The 22,608-nt window shown below is 39.4% G+C and overlaps 1 protein-coding gene across 1 annotated transcript in view; it reads right to left on the bottom strand.

Annotated features, from left to right (window-relative positions):
* FMN2 (formin 2) overlaps window positions 1–22,608 on the bottom strand; it is a 370,583-nt gene that overhangs the window by 332,541 nt on the left and 15,434 nt on the right. The window contains 1 exon segment of the mRNA XM_027609713.2: window positions 5,002–5,168. Within this exon segment, the coding sequence (XP_027465514.2) occupies window positions 5,002–5,168 (167 nt within the window).

Here is a 22,608-nt window from a genome sequence, read left to right as displayed (position 1 = left end):
GGCTCACTCTTGGTTTCTGCTCAGGTTGTGATCTCAGGGTTGTGGATCGAGTCCCGCATGGGGTTCTGCACTTAGCACAGAGTCAGCTTGAGACTCTCTCTCCGAATGCCCCTCCCAGCCCCCCATGCTCTCTCTTTCTCACTCTCTCAAAGAAATACATAAATCTTTAAAAATAAACAAATAAATAAATAAATAAAATCAATTCTAAAGGATTAAGTAGGCATAATCATCTACTCCAGCCAAAATCTTTGGGCTTTATTTTTTGTGTTGTAAAGAGATACTGTGATATCTGACACAGTGATGATTGAAAAAATCCTCCTAAAAGAGCTTGCTAATGGATAATCAACAATTATGTGAGATAACTGTAATTTGCTAGAAAACAGCCGCTGATGAATACGACTCAGAACAATCTAATATGAATAAAAGTATTCCCCCTCTAATAAAAGTACTCCCACTCCCCCTGCTTGTGTTCCCTCTCTCACTGTCTCTCTCGGTCTGTCAAATAAATAAATGAAATCTTTCAAAAAAATATTTTTATTTATTTATTTGGGAGAGAGAGCATGAGAGACAGCACGAGCAAGGAGGAGAGCAGAGGGAGAAGCAGGCTCCCCGCTGAGCAAGGAGCCCAATGCAGGGCTCGATCCCAGGACCCCGGGATCATGACCTGAGCCAAAGGCAGACGCTTAACTGACTGAGCCACCCAGGCGTCCTCAAATAAATAAAAAATCTTAAAAAAAAAAAAAAAGTAAAAGAAAAGGAATCTTTTTTTTTTAAGATTTTATTTTTTTATTTGACAGAGAGAGAGCACAAGTTGGCAGAGAGGCAGGCAGAGGGAGAGAGAGAAGCAGGCTCTCCGCTGAGCAAGGAGCCCAATGCAGGGCTCGATCCCAGGACCCCGGGATAATGACCTGAGCCAAAGGCAGCTGCTTAACCAACTGAGCCACCCAGGCGCCCCAAGAAAAGGAATCTTAAGGGACTCTATTACTGGACCTACTCTTGCAAAACGACCTCCATCTATACCTAACAGGCAATGAGCCTGGGCCTGTAGGGAGCCATAAGCTGAGGACGGGAATATCTCATCCACAGGTAGCAGGGCAGTGACCCAAAACTGCAAATTACAGTTGATTCTTGAACAACTAAGGTTTGAACTAGGTGGGTTCACTTATATGTGGATTTTTTATGGTACAGTAAATGTATTTTCCTTCCTTATGATTTTCTTAATAACATTTCCTTTTCTCTACCTTATTTTATCATAAGAATACAGTACCTAATACATTTAACAAAACGTGTTAATCAACTGTTATGTTATTGGTAGGGCTTCCAATCAACAGTAGGCCATTAGTAGTGAAATTTGGGAGAAGTCAAAAGTTATATGTGGATTTTTGACTGTGTAGGGGGTTGGCATCCCTAATCCCCATGTTGTTCAAGGGTCAACTGTGTGTGTCATAATAATGTGTGTCATAATCGTGAAGGTTTTGCTATTTCTAAGGATCTACAGTAAACATTTTCAGGAGAGATATTTTTTCTCACACTTGAGAAATCACTAGAACACTCCACAAAGAAAAAAGTCTTTCCTCACCACAAAAAAAAATGCCAAGACCTACAATTAAACAAGACAATCTATTAAGCAGTTGTATTATGCATGTGTTTTCTCTTGTTAGAAATTATCTAGCTTAGGGGTGCCTGGGTGGCTCAGTCGGTTAAGCATCTGCCTTCAGCTCAGGCCATGATCCCAGGGTCCCAGGATTGAGCTCCACATCGGGCTTCCTGCTCAGCAGGGAATCTGCTTCTCTCTCTCTCTCCTGCCCCTCTTCACGGTTTGTTCTATCTATCAAATAAATAAATAAAATCTTAAAAAAAAAAGAAATGATCTAGCTTAGAATTCTGAGATACAAAACGAAAAGAAACAAAAAAAAGCAAAAGGCAAATGTGAGGATACTCTCAGAGAATAAGAAGTAAGGTGATAGCTTCTGGGTCTCCAGATTAGTAATGGAAATAGAAAAAGGTAATGGACAATGCCATTAGGCCCTTAAAGGAGCTCAGTCTTCCTTTCTGTTATGAAGACATGGCTATGCAAAGGGCTACCAGCCCTTCTGATGGCTGAAATATCTTTGAGTATCATGGCCCTAACTTTGATTGGCTGATAAAGTCAACATCATTCCACCAGCAAAAAGCAAAACATGTTTGTCTGCTTACATGCTCAGTATTAGCTTTCTAAATCAACAATTTTATTCAAGCAAAGTGTATAACAAGCACTAGTTCTGTCCTTACAACATTTTCCTCCTAAAACGGACCTGTCTTCTTCATCTCAATAAATGGCACAACCCTCCACCCAGCTCCTTACAATAAAAAAATGAAGAAGTTATAGTTGACTTCCTTTTTCCATTGCCCCCATGTCTAACCCACCAGAAGTCCCATCAGCTCTGCCTCCAGAATCCATCCCATACCTAAGGACTCTTCTCTAACTCCCTCACCACCCTGCCCCAAGCTACTGCCACGATCCCTGACTCAAGTACTGCAATAGCCCAGGTGGTGTTCCTGCGTCTACTTCTGCCCCCTCTACTCCATTATCCAGAGACCAGGCTGAGTGATCCATGTAAAATACATTCTTCCCCTGCACAAAATCTTCCAAAAGCTCCTAATTTAAAAAAAAAAAAAAAGTTTTCCTTCCATGGCTTTCAAGACCCTGCACGTTCCAACCCCAAGTCCTTTCTGCCCTCAACTCATGAAATTTCAGCTTCACAGGCACTCAGACTGTGCTTTGCTTAGGTCCTGCCTATGCTCTCCCCGGACCCTTTGTACTTACCAGCTGAGCTTCCTGGAATGACCTTCCCTCAGACCTACCATCCTTCCCTTCCTTAGGGAAGGGAACAAAGTTGGGGGTGGGAAGAGTGCCAGTTTTGAGTTTATTCCCACATGGTGCTATGTCTCGAAGGCAACTGTCCTCAAGAGAATTGTTGGTTAGAAATCCTCCCAACAGCAATTTTCTGGAAATCAGCAGAGAGACTAATTATCAGAAAATTTTCTCCACACAGATAGGTGCATTTCTCCCCATTCCTCCATTAATATCTCAGTCTACATAACTCCTTGTATTGCCACCTCTCCTGAGTTTTGAAGAAAATCCTTGACTGTGCATATAGCAAATGCACAGTTCTGTGACTGATCCGCTGTTTAAGTATTTGGCATAACATTTCTTACTAGAGTGCCTTTAATTTCATATTTGTTTTGGGTTTAGTTTGGCAGGGGGAGTAGAGATGTATTACAGAGCCAACAAATAAAGGAGAAAGTGCAATCATAAAGTTGGGGGAAACAAATTCCCCATTATAAGGAAATTACTCCCAACCATATTAAGGGATTGTATTTTTTGTTTGCTTTTCCCTCTGCATGCCACACTCAACTGTCCTCCAAATAGACAATGATGGGAGGAATTACTACTCTTTAACACAAGAATGGAGAGGAGGTGGGAGATAAGAAGCAGCCAGTTCAGTGATTAAAAAAGAAGAAGAAGAAGAAGGTAAAGAATTACCCTATTCTTTTCAGTTTATTCCAATTTCACATTTTTTGAATGATAAGATTGTTTACTTCTAAACTTTAAGAGAAGAAAATGCAGTCAGCTTGGGAATAGTTTCAATCAAAAGGCAAGTTTTAGACATGGCTAGGGTTTGCCTTTCTCTGTACCATGTTGATTTTAAATCCCACTCGTAAATTGATATATTTTCTAGAACACAGCTCTACAAGACTTTAAGCCCACCACAGTCCCCAGATTCTGTCTCTATAATAACACACACCTTTCACCAAAAAAAAAGAGGGAGGGAATTCAAATTATCCAATTCTTCCTATAGAAAAAAAGATCTACCTAGCAGTAATTAGCTATAATGTCATTTAAAAAATAACTGAATAAATAAAAAGATCTTAAGAAGGAATTTCGTAAGTCACAGCACATCCTGAGGAATCTTCTTTCACATGGGAAGTATCAAGAAGATCTCACAATATTTTATGTGATTAATTTTCTTAATACTGAAGGAAGAATCAAGGAAGAACATAGGTTATAATGCATGAAGAAGAGAAAGAAGAAATACAGGACATATAGACATTTTATTATTTACTCTCACGTCTTGATCTCAGTCAGGGTTCATTTTCATTGTCTTTCAAAACTCACCATTATCTCACTCATTGGTCAATAGCATATACACTGAAGGCACAGAAGGGTATATATAGTTGGAAGCAAAGAACAACTGTAACTAACCCATATGGATGAGAAGCCATTACTCTGCCTCACAAATATCTGGGCTCCACACAAGTGAGCAAATTAGACCTTCAATTTTCTTATGAGAAAATCATAGGAGAATTCTGATATATCTGGGTTTTAGATGCATACTCAACACAACTACCATGTCACACATGTACCACATACCTGAGAAAGATTAGCAATACCCTGGCTTGAAAACGATAATCCAGCTGTCCTGCTATTCATTAGGAATTATGAGTATGCCTTTTGGATTACTGTTCTGCAGTATTAATTCTCTTGGTGAATGGGAGCTGGGGAGAAAGCGGACAATGCTGCTTCATACCAATGGTTACTACACAGATGAGCTAAGAACGCACTGAAACAGTGTTCTAGGCATCCACGGAAACCTGCGGCCCACTGGGAACAAAGTTCTGGCCCTACGGTACTGCTTCTGAAGTAATGTCCTCGACCAGCAAAGTCAGTAGTCCTGACTCGAGCCACTTTAAAATCATCACTGATTAAAGCAGGCTAGAAAACTGTCAAAAGTGGCCATCTGTTAAGAAAAAGAGGTTTGGCCAATATACTTCAGATTGCTCTAGTCAAGAAGGAATGCATAGAAACAGACATGCTGAGTTCCTGAGTGGCTGAGGGGAGGATGGCAGCTTGCATCACATGTTGGTTTTTCAACTGTAGGGTGAGTGGGCAGACACCTATCACAGCTGCTATTTCGACTGCAATCTGCCTCACAGACTGAAGTCAATGTTCCTACTTACATCAAACGGAGCTGAACTTGATTGGGCATTTCGATCACACGGTTCCCTGAAGCAGTCACTGAAAGGAAGTAGAAGACCCATGGCAATGATCCGGGAGCAAAACTTCTCTGCTTCTTCCGGAGGCCCGTTCTCCTGCTGGCTGAATAGCTTCTCCAAAAGAGTTCGCCCTGCAGATGAAACAGTCATTAGGAAGGAGCATCGGCAAGTCACCTGGCTCAGAACCCTCCCGGAGGAGCAAGGCCTGGAAAACACAACCCGTGAGCATCACTGTTGCCAAGGCTACTGAGGTGCTTCTCAATTACAGAGAAAATCTGCAGTCTGAGGCCTGAGTTTCCACATGGGAAAAGGCAGCTCTGGTTTGCTCTCCCATCCCCCAAAACATTTCCCGCCCCAAAAGAGGATGATCACGGGATGGACTATACATTTTCCACCTGAAGAAGCACCCAACCTTTTGGATTTCATTGGTAGCCCTTCTTCCTCTCTTTGTTCACCCTGCTGATGGCTCTCTAAGGGAGCAGTTACCAACCACCAAGTGGGCTAAGAAATGTCAGTGACTGATATTCAGTCTGTGGCATGGCAACGGGGAGGGGCAGGGAATGAGGAGACAGGAGGCAGGCAAAGGCCCTAACCCCTGAGGAAAGAGTTGGCTAGCCAATTCATCACCCTGAAGAGGAACCTGACAGGCTCAAAATTTTCTCACATACTCCTCAGAACCATAGCTCTAGGGTAGGTGCAAACTTCAGTTTTTATTTCGCTAAAAGAGACAGGAAAAGAGATGCACAAGAGGAGGCCACCAGCTGAGGACCCCAGAGGGCCTGGGTCCACCTAGTGTCATGGTTCTCAATCCTAGCTGTACCTTAGATTCATCTGGGACAACATAAGGACCAAAAATCCCTAATTCATTTCTGATACTATTTGCTCTCTAATTTATTATCCTTTAGAAATTGATTTAGCTGAGTTCTCCATTAGTCAACTCTGGTAGAAGAAATGGAAAATCACTAGGGTTTCTTTCAGGGCCACAACTACTCCCTCAGTTCTGGACCTCCTCCTGCCCCTCCTTCATTCTTCAAATTTAGATTAAAATCACTTATCCAGAAAAGACTCCAGTGACCCCCTTCCATACCCTTTTGACACCCTTCTTAGTACTTTGTGTAATTAGTGATTTTAATTAATCATGTGTATACTTATATGTTTAATATCTACACCTCTTGGGGCCCCTGGGTGGCTTAGTCAGTTAAAAGTCTGCCTTCGGCTCAGGTCATGATCCCAAGGTCCTGGGATTGAGCCCCATGTCCTACTGGGCTCCTTGCTCAGCGGGGAGCCTGCTTCTCCCTCTCCCTCTGCCCCTCCCCCATTCACGCTCTCTCTCTCTCTCTCTCTCTCTCTCTCAAAATAAAATCTTTAAAAAAATATATCTACACCTCTTACTAAAATAAACTCTCTGACAGCCAGCATATATCCTGCAAATGTGGCCTCTCATACATAAGAGGTATCAATAAATATTTTTTAGGATTTCTGAATAAATGCAATGTTATGATTCTGTGACAAAGACTCATTCATATCATGGTCAGAACTAGAAAGGAGATACATCTATACCAGAGATCAGCAAGCTTCTTCTATAAAGGGCCAAACAGTAAATATTTTAGGCTTTGAGGGCCATGTAAGGTCTCTGTTGCATATTCTTCTTCATTTTTGTTTCGAATCACTTTCACAATGTAAAAAGCATTCTTAGCTTGGGGTTCTGCAAAACCAGGCCCAGGTCTGTATTTCAGTTAGAACAACTAAATTTCAAATGTATAAATGTCTGTAAGGATACTAGTCATGCAATTTTTGTGCCTCTTCCTATTTTTGTTTTTACAACAGAACTCATTTCAAAATCTACCTCTGATATGTGGGATAACAAAGCAGAACAAAAGAGGCCTTTTTATTTTCTTCATTCTTTTAGGTCACTAGACAACATTCTTTGGTCTCCCAGGATTTTTCTTCTATAGAACTTAAGTTTCCCTTCATCTAGCTGGAACCAAACACCAAAGAAACCACATCCCTCAATTGTCACATGATGAATTATTGTTACAGTATACCCATCTGACACATCTTATGACTGAAAACAGCCAGAAAACTAAGTACTACTTTCCTATAACTCGGAAATTGTGTAGGATAGAAAGGGAGACAGGATCTTCTATATGTGAGAGTATTGAGTGTGAGTAAGTAAATGTGTATGTGTACATCAGGCCAAAAATTGTCAGAAAGGGTTATGGAATAATGTGGAAGAGAGGAAAGTACAAGCCCCCTGGAACTTCAGCTCTATGACAAACAAATACCCCTCAATCCTTCATCCAGGGCTTCCTAACCACGACTCCAGTGATGCCTTGGGATGGATAATTCTGTGGGTCCTGTGCACTGTAGGATGTTAGCAGCATCACTGGCCATTACACACTAGATGCCTGCACTTCCAATTCTAAGAGCCTAGGTGTCTCTGGACATTGCCAAATGTCCCCCAACTTGAGACTCCCTGCCTCAACCTCTCTGAAGAGAACCTCCCCTGTTCGCACAGACAGTAACTTGCTGCCCCTCAGTCTACATGGAGATATTGGGCATCAAATCCCACATATATTAGTGGTAAGAAGGGAGTGAGTGACTTCTCTGATCCCCTGAGCACTTTCAAATGACTTATTCTCCTTCAAAACCATCAGCATCTTTTAAGTCCTGCCACTGGCTAGACCACATGTCATCCTTCCCCTTTCTGCCATCCACTAACTTCTTGTCATTCCTGATCCCCCTGACCTTGCCTCCTGACTCAACCACTGTGTTTTCCAACCTTACTCCTCTCAGTGATTCTGACATCCACATGGAGATCAAACCAACACCCAGGGAAATAACTCCTCTGAGATCTTGAATCCTTGCCTCCAGTCAGTGTTTCTTCTACCCCATACAAGCAACCCAATCGGAAGACCAATTTCAAACTCTACTCCAGCCTTCCATGGCTTTCCATCACCCTCAGAGCAAAACCCAACTCCTCACCACAACTCAAGACACCCCCCCAGCCCCCACCGCCACTCCTGTCACCTCTTCCTGCTCTCCCTGAAGGCAGTCTCACCTACTGGCCTCTTCCTCCTCAACACACAGAGGTCACTCTCACCTCAGAGCCTTTTGTACTAAAACACTCTTTCCAAGATACTTGAATGACTCACTCTTTCATCTTTCATGGTTAAAAAGAAGGATGGCTTTATATATACATGGCTATACACGTGGCCATTAATATCATGCTATTATAGCTGCGAACGTCCCTAATCTGGGGAAGGAAACAAGCATTCATGTCCAAGAGGCAGAGAGGATCCCTCCAAATGTCAATAAAAATGGACCAACATCCCAGCATATAATAGTGAAACTTGCAAATCGTAGAGATAAGGAAGCTATCCTAAGAGCATCTAGGGGGAAGAGATCTCTTACATATGGAGGGAGGAACATCAGAATAACATCAGACCTGTCCACAGAGACCAAGCAAGCCAGAAAAGGCTGGTAAGACATATTCAGGGTACTAAATGAGAAGAACACAGAGCCAAGAATACTTTATCCAGCAAGGCTGTCATTCAGAATGGACAGAGAGATAAAGATCTTCCAGGACGGGGAGAAACTTAAAGAATATGTGACCACCAAGCCAGCCCTGCAAGAAATATTAAGGGGGATTCTATAAAAGAAAGACCCCAAAAGTAATATAGACCAGAAATTTACAGAGACAATCTATACAAACAGAGAGTTTACAGGCAATATGATGATGGCACTAAATTCATATCCTTCAAAAGTTACTCTCAACATAAAAGACCTAAATGCTCCCATGAAATGGCACAGGGTTGCAGACTGGATAAAAAAGACAGGACCAATCCATATGCTGTCTACAAGAGACTCATTTTGAACCCAAACAACTTTCACATTGAAAGTGAGGAAATGGAGAACCATTTATCATGCCAACGGATGTCAAAAGAAAGCTGGGTAGCAATCCTCATATCTGAGAAATTAGATTTTAAACCAAGACTGTAGTAAGAGATGTAGAGGGACACTATATCATACTTATAGGGTCTATCAAACGAGAACATCTAACAAATGTAAATATATATGCCCCCCATGTGGGAGCAGCCAACTACATAAGCCAACTTTTAAACAAAATTAAAGAATCATATTGATAATAATACATTAATAGTAGAAGACCTTAACACTCAACTCACAGCAATAGATAAATCATCTAAGCAGATCAACAAAGAAACAAGAGCTTTGAAGGACATATTGGACCAGATGGACTTCATAGATATATACAGAACACTCCATCCTAAAACAACAGAATACTTACTCTTCTCCAGTGCACACAGAACTTTCTCCAGAATAGACCACATACTGGGTTACAAATCAGGTCTCAACAGATAACAAAAGACTGAGATGATTCCCTGCATATTTTCAGACCAAAATGCTTTGAAACTGCAACTCAACCACAAGGAAAAATGTGGAAGGAACGCAAACACTTGGAGGTTAAAAAGCATCCTGCTGAAGAATGAATGGGTCAACCAGGAAATTAAAGAGGAACTTAAACATTTCATGCAAACCAATGAAAATGAAATGACATCAGTTGAAAATCTATGGGATACTGCAAAGGCGGTTCTAAGAGGAAAGTACATAGCCATCCAAGCCTCTCTCAAAAAATTAGAAAAATTCCAAATGCAAAAGCTAACCTTACACCTAAAGCATCTGGAGAAAGAACAGACAATAAAGCCTAAACCAAGCAGGAGAGGAGAAATAATAAAGATTAGGGCAGAAATGAATGAAATAGAAACCAGAAAAACAGTAGAACAGATCAACGAAACTAGAAGCTGGTTCCTTGAAAGAATTAATAAGATCGATAAACCTCTGGCCAGACTTATCCAAAAGAAAAGAGAAAGGACTCAAATTAATAAAATCATGAATGAAAGGGGAAAAATCACGACCAATACCAAAGAAATAGAGGCAATTATTAGAACTTATTACCAACAGCTATATGACAACAAACTAGGCAATCTGGAAGAAATGGATGTATTCCTGGACACTTACAACCTGCCACTGAAACAGGAAGAAACAGACAATCTGAAAAGACCAAGAGCCAGTAACGAAATTGAAACTGTAATCAAAAACCTCCCAAAAAAACAAGAGTCCAGGGCCAGATGGTTTCCCAGGGGAATTCTACCAAACATTTAAAGAAGAAATCATACTTATTCTTACTGAAGCTGCTCCAAAAATTAGAAATAGAAGGAAAACTTCCAAACTCAATCTATGAGGCCAGCACTACCCTGATCCCAAAACCAGATGAAGACCCCATCAAAAAGGAGAATTACAGACCAATATCCCTGATGAACGTGGATGCCAAAATACTCAACAAGATCCTAGCCAATGTACATTAAAAGGATTACTCACCACAACCAGGTGGGTTTATTCCTGGGATGCAAGGGTGGTTCAACATTAGCAAATCAATGAACCCAAAAGATCACATTGAAGTCAGGCATCGTGATGCACCCAGCTTTGGTTTTTCTTTTTTTCCAACAACCTCTTTGCAATTCGGGATCTTTTTGTTTCGATAGATCACATTAACAAAAGAAGAGACAAGAACCATATGATCCTCTCGATTGATGCAGAAAAAGCATGACAAAATACATCATCTTTTCCTGATTAAAACTCTTCAAAATATAGGGATAAAGGGAACATACCTCAATAACATAAAAGCCATCTAAGAAAAGCCTACAGCTAATATCATTCTCAATGGGAAAAACTGAGAGCTTTTCCCTTAATGTCAGGAACATGACAGGAATGCCCACTCTCATCACTATTGCTCAACATAGTACTAGAAGTCCTAGCCTCAGCAATCAGACAACAAAAAGAAATAAAAGGCATTCAAACTGGCAAAGAAGTCAGACTCTCTCCCTTTGCAGATGACATGCTTTATGTGGAAACCCAAACGACTCCACCCCAAATTACTAGAACTCATACAATTCAGCAACGTGGCAGGATACAAAATCAATGCACAAAACTCAGCTGCATTTCTATACACAAACAATTGACTGAAAAAAGAGAAATTAAGGAATTGATTCTATTTACAATAGCACAAAAAACCATAAGATACCTAGGAATAAACCTAACCAAAGAAGTAAAGGATCTAGAAACTACAGAACACTTATGAAAGAAATTGAGGAAGACACAAAGAGATAGAAAAACATTCCATGCTCATGGATTGGAATAATAGACATTGTGAAAAAGTCTATACTGCCCAGAGCAATCTACACATTCAATGCAATCCCTATCAAAATACCATCAACATTTTTCACAGAGCAGGAACAAACAAACCTAAAATTTGTATCGAAACAAAAAGATCCCGAATTGCAAAGAGGTTGTTGAAAAAAAAAAAACCAAAGCTGGGTGCATCACGATGCCTGACTTCAAGCTATATTACAAAGCTGTAATCATCAAGACAGCATGCTACTGGCACAAATATAGACACATAGATCAATGGAACGGAATAGAGAACCCAGAAATAGACCCTCAATGCTACGGTCAACTAACCTTCGACAAATCAGGAAAGAATACCCAATGGAAAAAAGACAGTCTCTTCAATAAATGGTGCTGGGAAAATTGGACAGCCACATGCAGAAAAATGAAGCTGGACCATTCTCTTATACCATACACAAAGATAAACTCCAAATGGATGAAAGACCTCAATATGAGACAGAATTCCATCAAATTCTAGAGGAGAACATAGGCAGTAACCTCTTCGACATTGGCCACTGTGACTTCTTTCAAGACCCATCTCCAAAGGCAAGGGAAACAAAAGCAAAAATGAACTTTGGGGACTTCATCAAGATAAAAACCTTTTGCACAGCAAAGGAAACAGTCAACAAAACAAAGAGGCAACCCACAGAATGGGAGAAGATATTTGCAAATGACATTGCAGACAAAGGACTAATATCCAAAATATATAAAGAACTTCTCGGGTGCCTGGGTGGCTCAGTCATTAAGCATCTGCCTTCGGCTCAGGTCATGGTCCCAGGGTCCTGGGATCAAGCCCCACATCAGGCTCCCTGCTCAGCAGGAAGCCTGCTTCTTCCTCTCCCACTCCCCCTGCTTGTGTTCCCTCTCTCGCTGTGTCTCTCTCTGTCAAATAAATAAATAAAATCTTTAAAAAAAAAAAAAAAGAACTTCTCAAACCTAACACCCAAAAAAACAAATAATCCAGTCAAGAAATGGGCAGAAGACATGAACAGACACTTCTCCAAAGAAAACATACAAATGGCTAACAGACACATGAAAAAATGTTCAACATCAACTAGCCCATCAGGGAAATACAAATCAAAACCACAATGAGATACCACCTTACACCAGTTAGAATGGCAAAAATTAACAAGGCAGGAAACAACAAGTGCTGGTGAGGATGTGGAGAAAGGGGAACCCTCTTACACTGTTGGTGGGAATGCAAGCTGGTACAGCCACTCTGGAAAATAGTATGGAGGTTCCTCAAGATGTTAAAAATAGAGATACCCTACAACCCAGCAATTGCACTACTAGGTATTTACCCCAAAGATACAGATGTAGTGAAAAGAAGGGGCACCTGCACCCCAATGTTCATAGCAGCAAAGTCCACAACAGCCAAACCGTGGGAGGAGTCGAGATGCCCTTCAACAGACGAATGGATAAAGAAGATGTGGTCCATATACACAAGGGAATATTACTCAGCCATCAGAAAGGATGAATACCCACCATTTGCATCTGAAGGGGATTATGCTAAGTGAAATAAGTCAAGCAGAGAAAGACAATTATCATATGGTTTCACTCCTTATGTGGAAGATAAGGAATAGCATGGAGGACGACAGGGGAAGGGAAGGAAAACTGAATGGGAAGAAATCAGAGAGGGAGACAAACCATGAGAGACTCTGGACTCTGGGAAACAAACTGAGGGTTACAGAAGGGAGGGGGGTCGGGGATGGAGTAACAGGGTGATGGATATTAAGGAGGGCACATGTGGTGATGGGCACTGGGTATTATACGCAACTAATGAATTGTTTAACACTACATCAATAACTAATGATATAGTATATGTCAGCTAATTGAACATAATAAAAAAAAGAAAAAAACTCAATTAATTTAAACATATCAAATATATGAAAGGGAATCAAAAATAAAAACAGATACCACTGGAGAATGCTAGGGCACCAAACATCACTGATAACACAGAATTAATGGGCAATAACAGAAGTATTTCCAGTACAAATTGTATTTCAGGGTAATATAACACACCTAGTGAATAAAAAAAAGTTTTCAATACAGAAAGTTCTAGCCAAAAGGGGCAAACAAGTGACAAAAGTAGAAAATCACCCTTTTGCAATCCCTAATGAATTCCTTCTGCAGTCCCTAATGGTTCACTTAGGAATAGCTAATGGTTGGGAAACCCATTAGAGAAAAAGTCAACTGAAAAATTTGCAAAGAACGAAACAAGCAGCCATCCCCAAACCCACAAATCATTCACAGCTTCAATACAAATGAGACAGGCAGACACGGTGAGCCTCCTGATGTGGGTTTAGCAAGTATACAGCACTGACCATCTAGCGCATGTGCTATCCCGAACCCCTGGGGGAAAAAGAGAAGACGATTGAATCATGTGTCAGATTGGACCTAACTTCTAATCTAAGATACAGAGAGTTCTGAAAATGGACTAGTTAAACCAGATAGTATTAAACAAATTTGATTTGCATTTTGCATTCAACATAATAATGGCATTGTAGCATGTTAAAAAGTCCTTTTTTGAGACGCATACTGAAGTACTTGATATTAACATGATGCCTGGTATTTGTTTCAAGTTATTCCACGAGAAAGTGTGTATTTGGGAGAGGCAGATAAAACTATTATGGCATTGATAATTATTGAAGCTGGGTGATAGGTACATGGGGCTCATCATACCTCCACTTGTATGTACGGTCAAATCTTCACAACAAATATCTTAAATTATGCCATTAAAAAGATTAATGATTACAAGTCCAAATAAATAAATAGGGCGCACCTGACTGGCTCAGTCAGTGGAACACGCAATTCTTAAGATTGCAAACCTAACAAGGTGCCCTCCTTATTCTACAAAAACAAGAGACATGAATTCAGTTTATTAAAGGGTCAAACGATTGTGGTAGGAACATGAAAAGTTTTTACTTCTAGGACCTGCACTCTAGCTGGACTGTACTCAGCTCCCTTTCTGACCATGAATATAATTTGACCAGAGTGGAGGGAGCAGACAGAGACATGAACTTCTGTTTTTTTCTCACAGTTGATGACTGGAGATTTAACTGGGACACACTGGCCTACTACATGGAATTCTTTGAATCTAAACTGGGGAGACTGAGTTGACATAAAGCCTTATGAACTTAACCTTATTTCTTAACTGTACAAACTGGCTGGCTAGGACCTGGACACGGAGACCCCAGATTCCCTATGGCACCCGATTATGCACTCCACCACCACCCACACAGTTCAGGATGTCCCATGACTCCTGGTCCCCTTACACCACTCCTTGGTCAAAGCATCTATATTAGACTGAGACGTGTTGGTCACACCAAAAAAATGAAAATAACTGGTCCTAGAATATGAATAAGTATAACTTTCCTTAAGTGTTCAGCTATTCAAAGCTTCATCTTACTTCACATTTTCATTATTTAATCAACAATATTTCCCGAGCTCTTACTAGGTGCAAAGTAGCTCTAAGTCAACTTGCCAAAAACCTATTTGCTGAATGAACAAGTCATGAAAAACTGCAGGTGAGCTTGACAGGGGCTGGTGGGGTGGCTGCAGTAACGCTAAAACTTGAGAAAATTCTCAAAGGCCAATAAATTAATTCTCTACAACACAGACTGCTATAAACTCTATAGGTATATAAGAAGTAGTTTCTGGTGTATTTATGACCAAGTGCATGGGCAGGAGATGAGCAAATTTTCTCAGGTTCTCCCTCCCTCCCTGGGCCCAAATAAAAAAACCCGGTGGGAGGAGCAGTCTTTCTTTCAAACCCAGCCTCTGTCATTTCATAAACTAGGAAATGCAGGACCAGGGATGTTAGGTGTTCTGTACAAGGTCCCACTATCTTCATCTAAGAAAGGCCCATCGCACTGATCACACAAATGACATATCTCACATATAGCCTAAAGAAATCTAGAAGTGTACACCCATGGACAATTCTTCCATTTTGTATAGAATGGAGAGTATTTCCTATTTTCTGCCCATTCTTTTCCACTGAAAGTACATGGACTCTATCTCTAGACTTCATAAAATGCATCCAGGGGAAGAAGCACTGTAGGGCAGCCATGACCTTCAGCTATGGAAACCAACCGCCTTGGTGCCCTTTCTGATGCTACCATTGTTCAAGCTATGGTCTCAGACGAGCTACTCAATATCTCTTAAGCCTCCTCAGTTTCCTCATCTATAACCAGAAATAATCATCTTCCTTACCTCCTAGGATTGTTGTAAGAATAAAGTTGAAATAATTTTTGTTAACAGGCTTAACACAGTGTCTGATAAATATGACCTATCATTATTTTTATCAAGAGTCAGTTCAAAGGTTCTGTACTCTTAAATAGGATAAATAAAAATTTGGTTTAACCTAAAGGAAGGGAATCATAAGTAATCACTGGTATCGTAAGAATATACCTCTAACCTAAAAGCATTAGGAAAAGTATAATAATAAGGGGACCATTGATTAAAATATCTTTTTTTACTAATTTAATTTAATATTAAGTTATTAAATTATTTTAACTTAATATTAAAATATTAAAATGAAACCAAGTTCTCATTTTTGTTTTTGTTTTACATTCAATAGATCTTAATGACATCAACTAGGTAATATTTAAGACTCTGCTTTCTAGAATTCCTAACTTATGTTTTTTTTAAACTTGCATTATTTGTTAATTATTTGTTAAATTCATGTTAAAAGTAATATTCATCCAATGGCAGGGAAGTTATTAATCACTAATGTTTGCCAATTATTTCTGCACTGACCCTCTCTCCCTCCTCCTGCATGTCCTTACACACCCTAGTTAGTAAAGATTATTCACTTTAGCATGTGGTAACAGCTTTGAAATCATCCACTATCCCCAAATACTCGTCTTGCATTGCTTAGCAAAACTCACAGGGCTGGACAAACATGGAAATAAGGCCAAATGCAGTGATCTTCCCGCACAAGGAAAAAGTAAAATCATGAGTCCCTGCCCAGGAGTTCGGTTGGGCAGTGAGTGCTGATGTTATAAAAAGTAGAAAACCTGTTTTTTGGACAGCATGATACAATATAAAGGGCACTTCCACTGTCTACTGTCAGCTTGTGAAGCAAAGCAAGGATTTACCATCATGATTTCAAAGCAACTAACTGAGGGATGAAAAGGTTCTAGAATCGGCCTACAGACTGGAGGGTGGCAGTGCCAAAACTGGATGCATACTCTGCTCTCCTAATTTTTATTCCAGGGATCTTCCACTTCTGAGTAAGCCAGCAACTCTGGGAAAAGCTTCTGACCAACATTCTCTATTAAGATATAAAAGAAATAGACCACATGGTCTGCACCCTGCTGGGGCTGCAATACAGTTACAATGACCAAAGCTCAGGAAGGAATACTTTAAATGCAGTCTATTTAGAATATACTACCTTAATTAAACAGCCTTGGTGGAAATAGTGAGAGAGAAAAAACAGCAAAGAAAAAATATAACCAAACACTTAGGAGTCTATCATTAGCCAAAGAACATCGTAGGGTCCACCAGAGGATATAATCTTGATGAAAACATGCTCCCTGCCCCTTACCAATAATAATACATTATGACAATATACTCAAATATTTGAGTAATATATCCCAGGTCACACATGGGGAACGGCTAAGTGTGAGTTTGGTGTTGTTTTATGCCCCACAACATCATTCATTTATAATTATATGTTTTAAATTTATACTTTAAGAGCCTACAAACACATCATTGGCTTTTTCCTTTTGTGTATTTTTTAATGACTGAAAGAGGAACAGAATATAACTGCTGTATCTTGAAAAGGGTCAATATAAGTTTCTGTTTCTTCCACATTCCATATCTTATGCAAAATGAGAATTAAACAGCAGTCTCATTGTGTTAAGCTTTTTCCTAATCTTCTAGATCAGACTTATCTATCTAATAAACTTCCCCTGAAAGCCCATATTATCTATCAGTTGAAATGTTAAGAGGAATGTGTTGTTGACAAGCAAATCTAGAGTTAGACATTAATGATAATCGCTTAAGTTTAGGATGTTGGTGAACACAGAGATACCACATATTGTGTAACATCATGTACTGATGGTCTATGCTGGAGAAATAAGAAAAAAACAGGTATGAGAGGCCAATTATGATCAAATAGAAGCTAACATGTCTAGTTTCAGATACCAATGCTGCAAGTTTTACAATAAGAGGAAGACCCTCCTCAGTATAAATATCTAGGTCTGTCTCAAGGCAAGAAGACAAATGTGTGGTCAAACTGCTAGACACATCATAGGAAAAACAAGTCATAGGGCACAGGAAGATAACTAACCTTCAGTCCCTACCTGCAGGGAAGATGACCTCAGCTCATGAAGGGATCTGAACAGATGAGGATGTAGCTCTCTGCTCCCCCTGGACAGAACTCCCTGCATCTGTGGACAGCATGGACTAGACACTCTTACAGGAAATTCCCTCCTCTGAGCACATCATCAGGCTCAAAATTTCAGGTAAGGAAGAAATACTTTGATATTTAAACTTTATAAAACACTTGCAGATTGACCTGCAGATGTGCTGGTTTTTCCAAGTCCTCAATACTATGTACCTTTATAATTTCTTTGAAGAAGCTGACTGCTCTGCATGGTGAACTGGAACTGCAACATCCATTCATGATAAAAACAAAACTCTCAACAAAAAGAGGAAGGAACATACCCCAACATAATAAAGGCCATTTATGAAAAACCCACAGCTAACATTATACTCAATGGTGAAAAACAGAGCTTTCCCTGTAAGGTAGGAACAAGACAAGGATGTCCCCACTCACTTTTATTCAACATAGTACTAGAAGTCCTAGACACAGCAATCAGACAAGAAAAAGAAATAAGAGGTAAAGAAGTCAAACCATCACTATTTGCAGATGATATGATACTATACTCATTTCTAAAGACTCCAATAAGGGGTACCTGGGTGGCTCAGTTGGCTAAGCATCCAACTCTTGATTTTGGCTCAAGTCATGATCTCAGAGTCATGAGATCGAGGCCTGTGTTGTGCTTGGTGCTCAGCATGGAATCTGAGATTCTCTCTCTCCCTCTCCCTTAGCCCCTCCCATCACTCTCTCTCTCTCTCAAATAAATCAAATTTTTTTTAAATTTTAAAAAATAACAACTCCATTAAAAAGCTACTAGAATAATTAATTCAGTAAAGTGGCAGGATACAAAATTAATACCCAGAAACTGGTACTATTTCTATACACTAATAACGAAGTAGCAGAAAGAGAAATTAAGGAAACCATCCCATTTATAATTGCACCAAAAAGAATAAAATAACTAAGAATAAACTTAACCAAAAAAGTGAACAACTTGTGTTCTGAAAACTATAAAACATTGATGAAAGAAATTGAAGATGACACAAACAAATGGAAAGATATTCCATAATCATGGATTGGAAAAATTAATATTGTTAAAATATTCATATTACCCAAAGCAATCTACAGATTTAATGCAATCCCTATCAAAATACTAGTAGCACTTTTCACAAAACTAGAATAAAAATCCTAAAATTTGTATGGAACTCCAAAGACCCCAAATAGCCAAAGCAATCCTATAAAGAAAAACAAAGCTGGAGGTATCACAGCCCCAGATTTCAATATATACCACAAAGCTGTAGTAATCAAAACAGTATGGAACTGGCACAAAAACAAACACATAAATCAATGGAACAGAACAGAGACCCCAGAAACAAACCCATGATTATATGGCCAATTAATCTATGATAAAGGGGGCAAGAATATACAACAGAGAAGAGAAAGTCTTTTCAATAAATGGCGCTGGAAAAACTGGACAACTACACTTAAAAGAATGAAACCAGACTACTTTCTAACACCATACAGAAAAATAAACTCAAAATGGATTAAAGACCTAAATGTGAGACCATAAGACTCCTAGAAGAAAACATAGACAGTAATTTCTTTGACATCAGCCATAGCAACATTTTTCTAGATACATCTCTTAGGACAAGGGAAACAAAAGCAAAAATAAATTATTGGGACTACATCAAAATAAAAAACTTTTTTACAGCAAAAGAAACCGTCTTGGGAATGGGAGAAGATATTTGCAAATCCAATTAAGGGGTTACTATCCAAAACATATAAAGAACTTATATAATTCAACACCAAAAAAAACCTATCTGATTAAAAAATGAGAAGAGGACCTGAATAGATATTTTTCTAAAGAAGATATACAGATGGCCAATAGCCACATGAAAGATGGTCAACATCATTCATCATCAGGGAAATGCAAATCAAAACCACAATTAGATATCACCTCACACCTGTCAGAATGGCTAAATTTATGACAAGAAATAACAAATGTTGGCAAGGATGTGGAGAGAAAGGAATCCTCCTACACTGTCGGTGGGAATGTAAATTGGTGCAGCCACTGTGGAGAACAGTATGGAGATGCCTCAAAAAATTAAAAATAGAAATACCATATCACCCAATAATTCCACTATTAGATATTTACTCAAAAGAAAATGAAAACACTAATGTGAAAAGATATATGCACTTCTATGTTTATTGCAGCATTATTTACAATAGCTAAGATATGGAAGCAACCTAAGTGTCCATTAATAAATGAATTGATAGGAAAATATGGCGCGCGCGCGCACACACACACACACACACACACACACACACACACACACACTATGGAATATGACGCAGCCATAAAAAGGATGTTATCATGCCATTTGTGACAACATGGATGGACATAAAGGGTATTATGCTAAGTAAAGTAAGTCAGACTGAGAAAGACAAATACCACATGATTCTACTCATAAGTTGAATCTAAAAAGAAAAAAAAATGAGTAAAGAGACAAAAAGCAGAATCAGACCTATAAATAGAGAGAAAAAACTGATGGTTGCCAGAGGGGAGGAATGGAGGGTGTTAGGCAACATGGGTGAAAGGAAAGGGAGACACAGGCTTCCAGTTATGGAATGAATAAGTCACAGGACTAAAAGGCACAGCATAAAATACAATCAATGATATTATAATAGCATTGTACATTGACAGATGTTAGCTACACTGTGGTAAACACAGCATAACACTTGTCAAATAGCTAAGGTGTACACCTGAAACTAATGTAACATTATATGTCAACCATACATACATACATAAATAAAAAACAAAGCAAAAAATGTGACTTTGGTATATAGACCTCTGACTAGAGTCACTACAGAGCCTACTAAAATGTGTATAAAGTTCATTTTTGGCTTCCATCATGGCTTTTCTCTGAGAAAGGAAAAAAAGGAAGAAGCTATGCAACTTTGATTAATCAAGAGCTGAAACTGGACAAAAACAGATCAAGAAATGTAATTTAATAAATCTAATAAAATTGGCCAAAGACTATCATAGAACAACATAAATAACAATGACTACCAACCATTTTTTTGGACCTATGTTAGAATATGGATTTATTCGGGACTTTTTTAAGAGCTCGTGTAGCAAATTAAAGTTCAAAGGAAAAAATTAGACATGTCAGAGGGAAATACTTTAAAAGAAAAAAAATTAATTTTAGTCAATTAAGTTAAATCCATAAAAGTGAATCTAATAAATGGCAGCTTCCAAAATACCTCTAGTTGAAGAGTTTTTTACATATTTAAAGCAGTCTCAAATCAAAAGAATGAGACAAACAGACCACAGCTGCTGCTCTTATTTTAGAAGTCAAACATCATTGTCTTTCCTAGTTGTAAGGAATGTTAGTGGTTACCCCGTTCAGCCTCTCCAGGGTTAGGAGTACCCCAGCAGATCTTCATCCAGTCTCTGTTTGAACATCTCCAGTGAACAGTGAAATTACTCCTTTCAAGATCATCCATTCCAAGGCTGGACATTCTATAAGGAACAGCCTCCTTTATGTTGAGTTAAATCATACAACTGCTAGCAAATCTAGCTCCTCTATCCTGAACACATTCAATTTTCTGCTTGGATATAAACCCGAAGTTTTAAAATTTGTCTCTGAAGTCAGTGGAGAGCCACCAAATAATTGTGAGAAGAGCATTAAACATTCCCCTGGAAAGAAAAGGATGAGTATTTTAAGAAATATGTTCTGAGATGTATTTTAACAGAATTTAGTGACTGAAATAAAGAGGAAGTATGAGGAACTTGGCTAACTTGCACAACTCCCAGATTTCAACTTAAGAAGCCGGGGAAAGGGCTGTGCCAGAACTATTACCATCCAGCAGGGCAGCAATAAATAAGGGAGCAATTTGAGTTTGGATCTACTCCCATATTCCTATGGACATATTTTTAAGGCAATGGGAGATTTGCACCTGGAATTCATGAGAGAACTGAACCAGAAATTTGAGACATGCACGGAAAAGATTCTGGAGGGCAGATGTTAAGGCGGACGAAGAGGACCAGGTGAAGGCGTGAAAAGTTAGCCTAAAATGTAGTGGGCAAACCAAGGAGAAATAGGTCACGGAAACCAAGGGATGGGTGTTTTTCTGATTGGATAAAATATTACATATTTGTTTAAATGATGGCTTTGAAGCACTTTAAATATCAGAGATTTTTATTAATGTCGAGTGGAAAACACAACTTACTAAATTAAAAAGTAATGTTTCTGGATTTTAGGATCATAATTCCCCAAAGAGAGCCATAGATACGCAAAAACTAACCACACACAATGACAAAAAGAAAGCCACAACTACCACAATAATTTCAGAAGAATCTACACAATGCATATCATGATCTAGGATTATATTTCAATTATTTTGCTGTAAAGAAAAGAAAGTATTGCCTTTAAAACCCCATATGACTATTGTGATATTATGATTTTTTGTTTTTTTTGAGAGAGAGAGCTGGTGCAAGTTGAGGGGCAGGGTGGTGGCAGAGGGGGAAGGAGACAGAATCCCAAACAGGCTTCACGCCCAGTGTGGAGCCTGATATGGGGCTTGATCTTATTACGACCCTGAGATCATGACCTGACCTGAAACCAAGAGTCAGGACCCCAGGAGGGCTCATGACCTGAGCCGAAGGCAGATGCGTAACCGACTGGGTAACCCAGGCTCCCCGTGATACTATGATTTATTAAGGAGAAATATATATTTGGTTTTCACCCAGCTCTGGCACAGAGGCCCTAAAACGCTTGGAATTTTCCTAAGTGATAGGAACAATAAAGGCATCTTGGTATTCACAACAAACCCCTTTCAACCACAGCGGAATTTATGTTAATGAGATGACTTTTGGAAAGCACCTAAGGATGAGGGCAGGTTGCCAGGGGAAAAAAACCTTGTAATTAGAGGGCTGGAACTTCCAGTCCCACTCTTGACCTCCAGGAGGGGCGAGGAGCTGGAGATGGAGTTCAATC

This window comes from Zalophus californianus, chromosome 10, assembly GCF_009762305.2.
Source record: "Zalophus californianus isolate mZalCal1 chromosome 10, mZalCal1.pri.v2, whole genome shotgun sequence".
Taxonomy (NCBI): domain Eukaryota; kingdom Metazoa; phylum Chordata; class Mammalia; order Carnivora; family Otariidae; genus Zalophus; species Zalophus californianus.
Note: the sequence above shows the minus strand (reverse complement) of the source record. Positions and strands in the feature narration are given on the sequence as shown.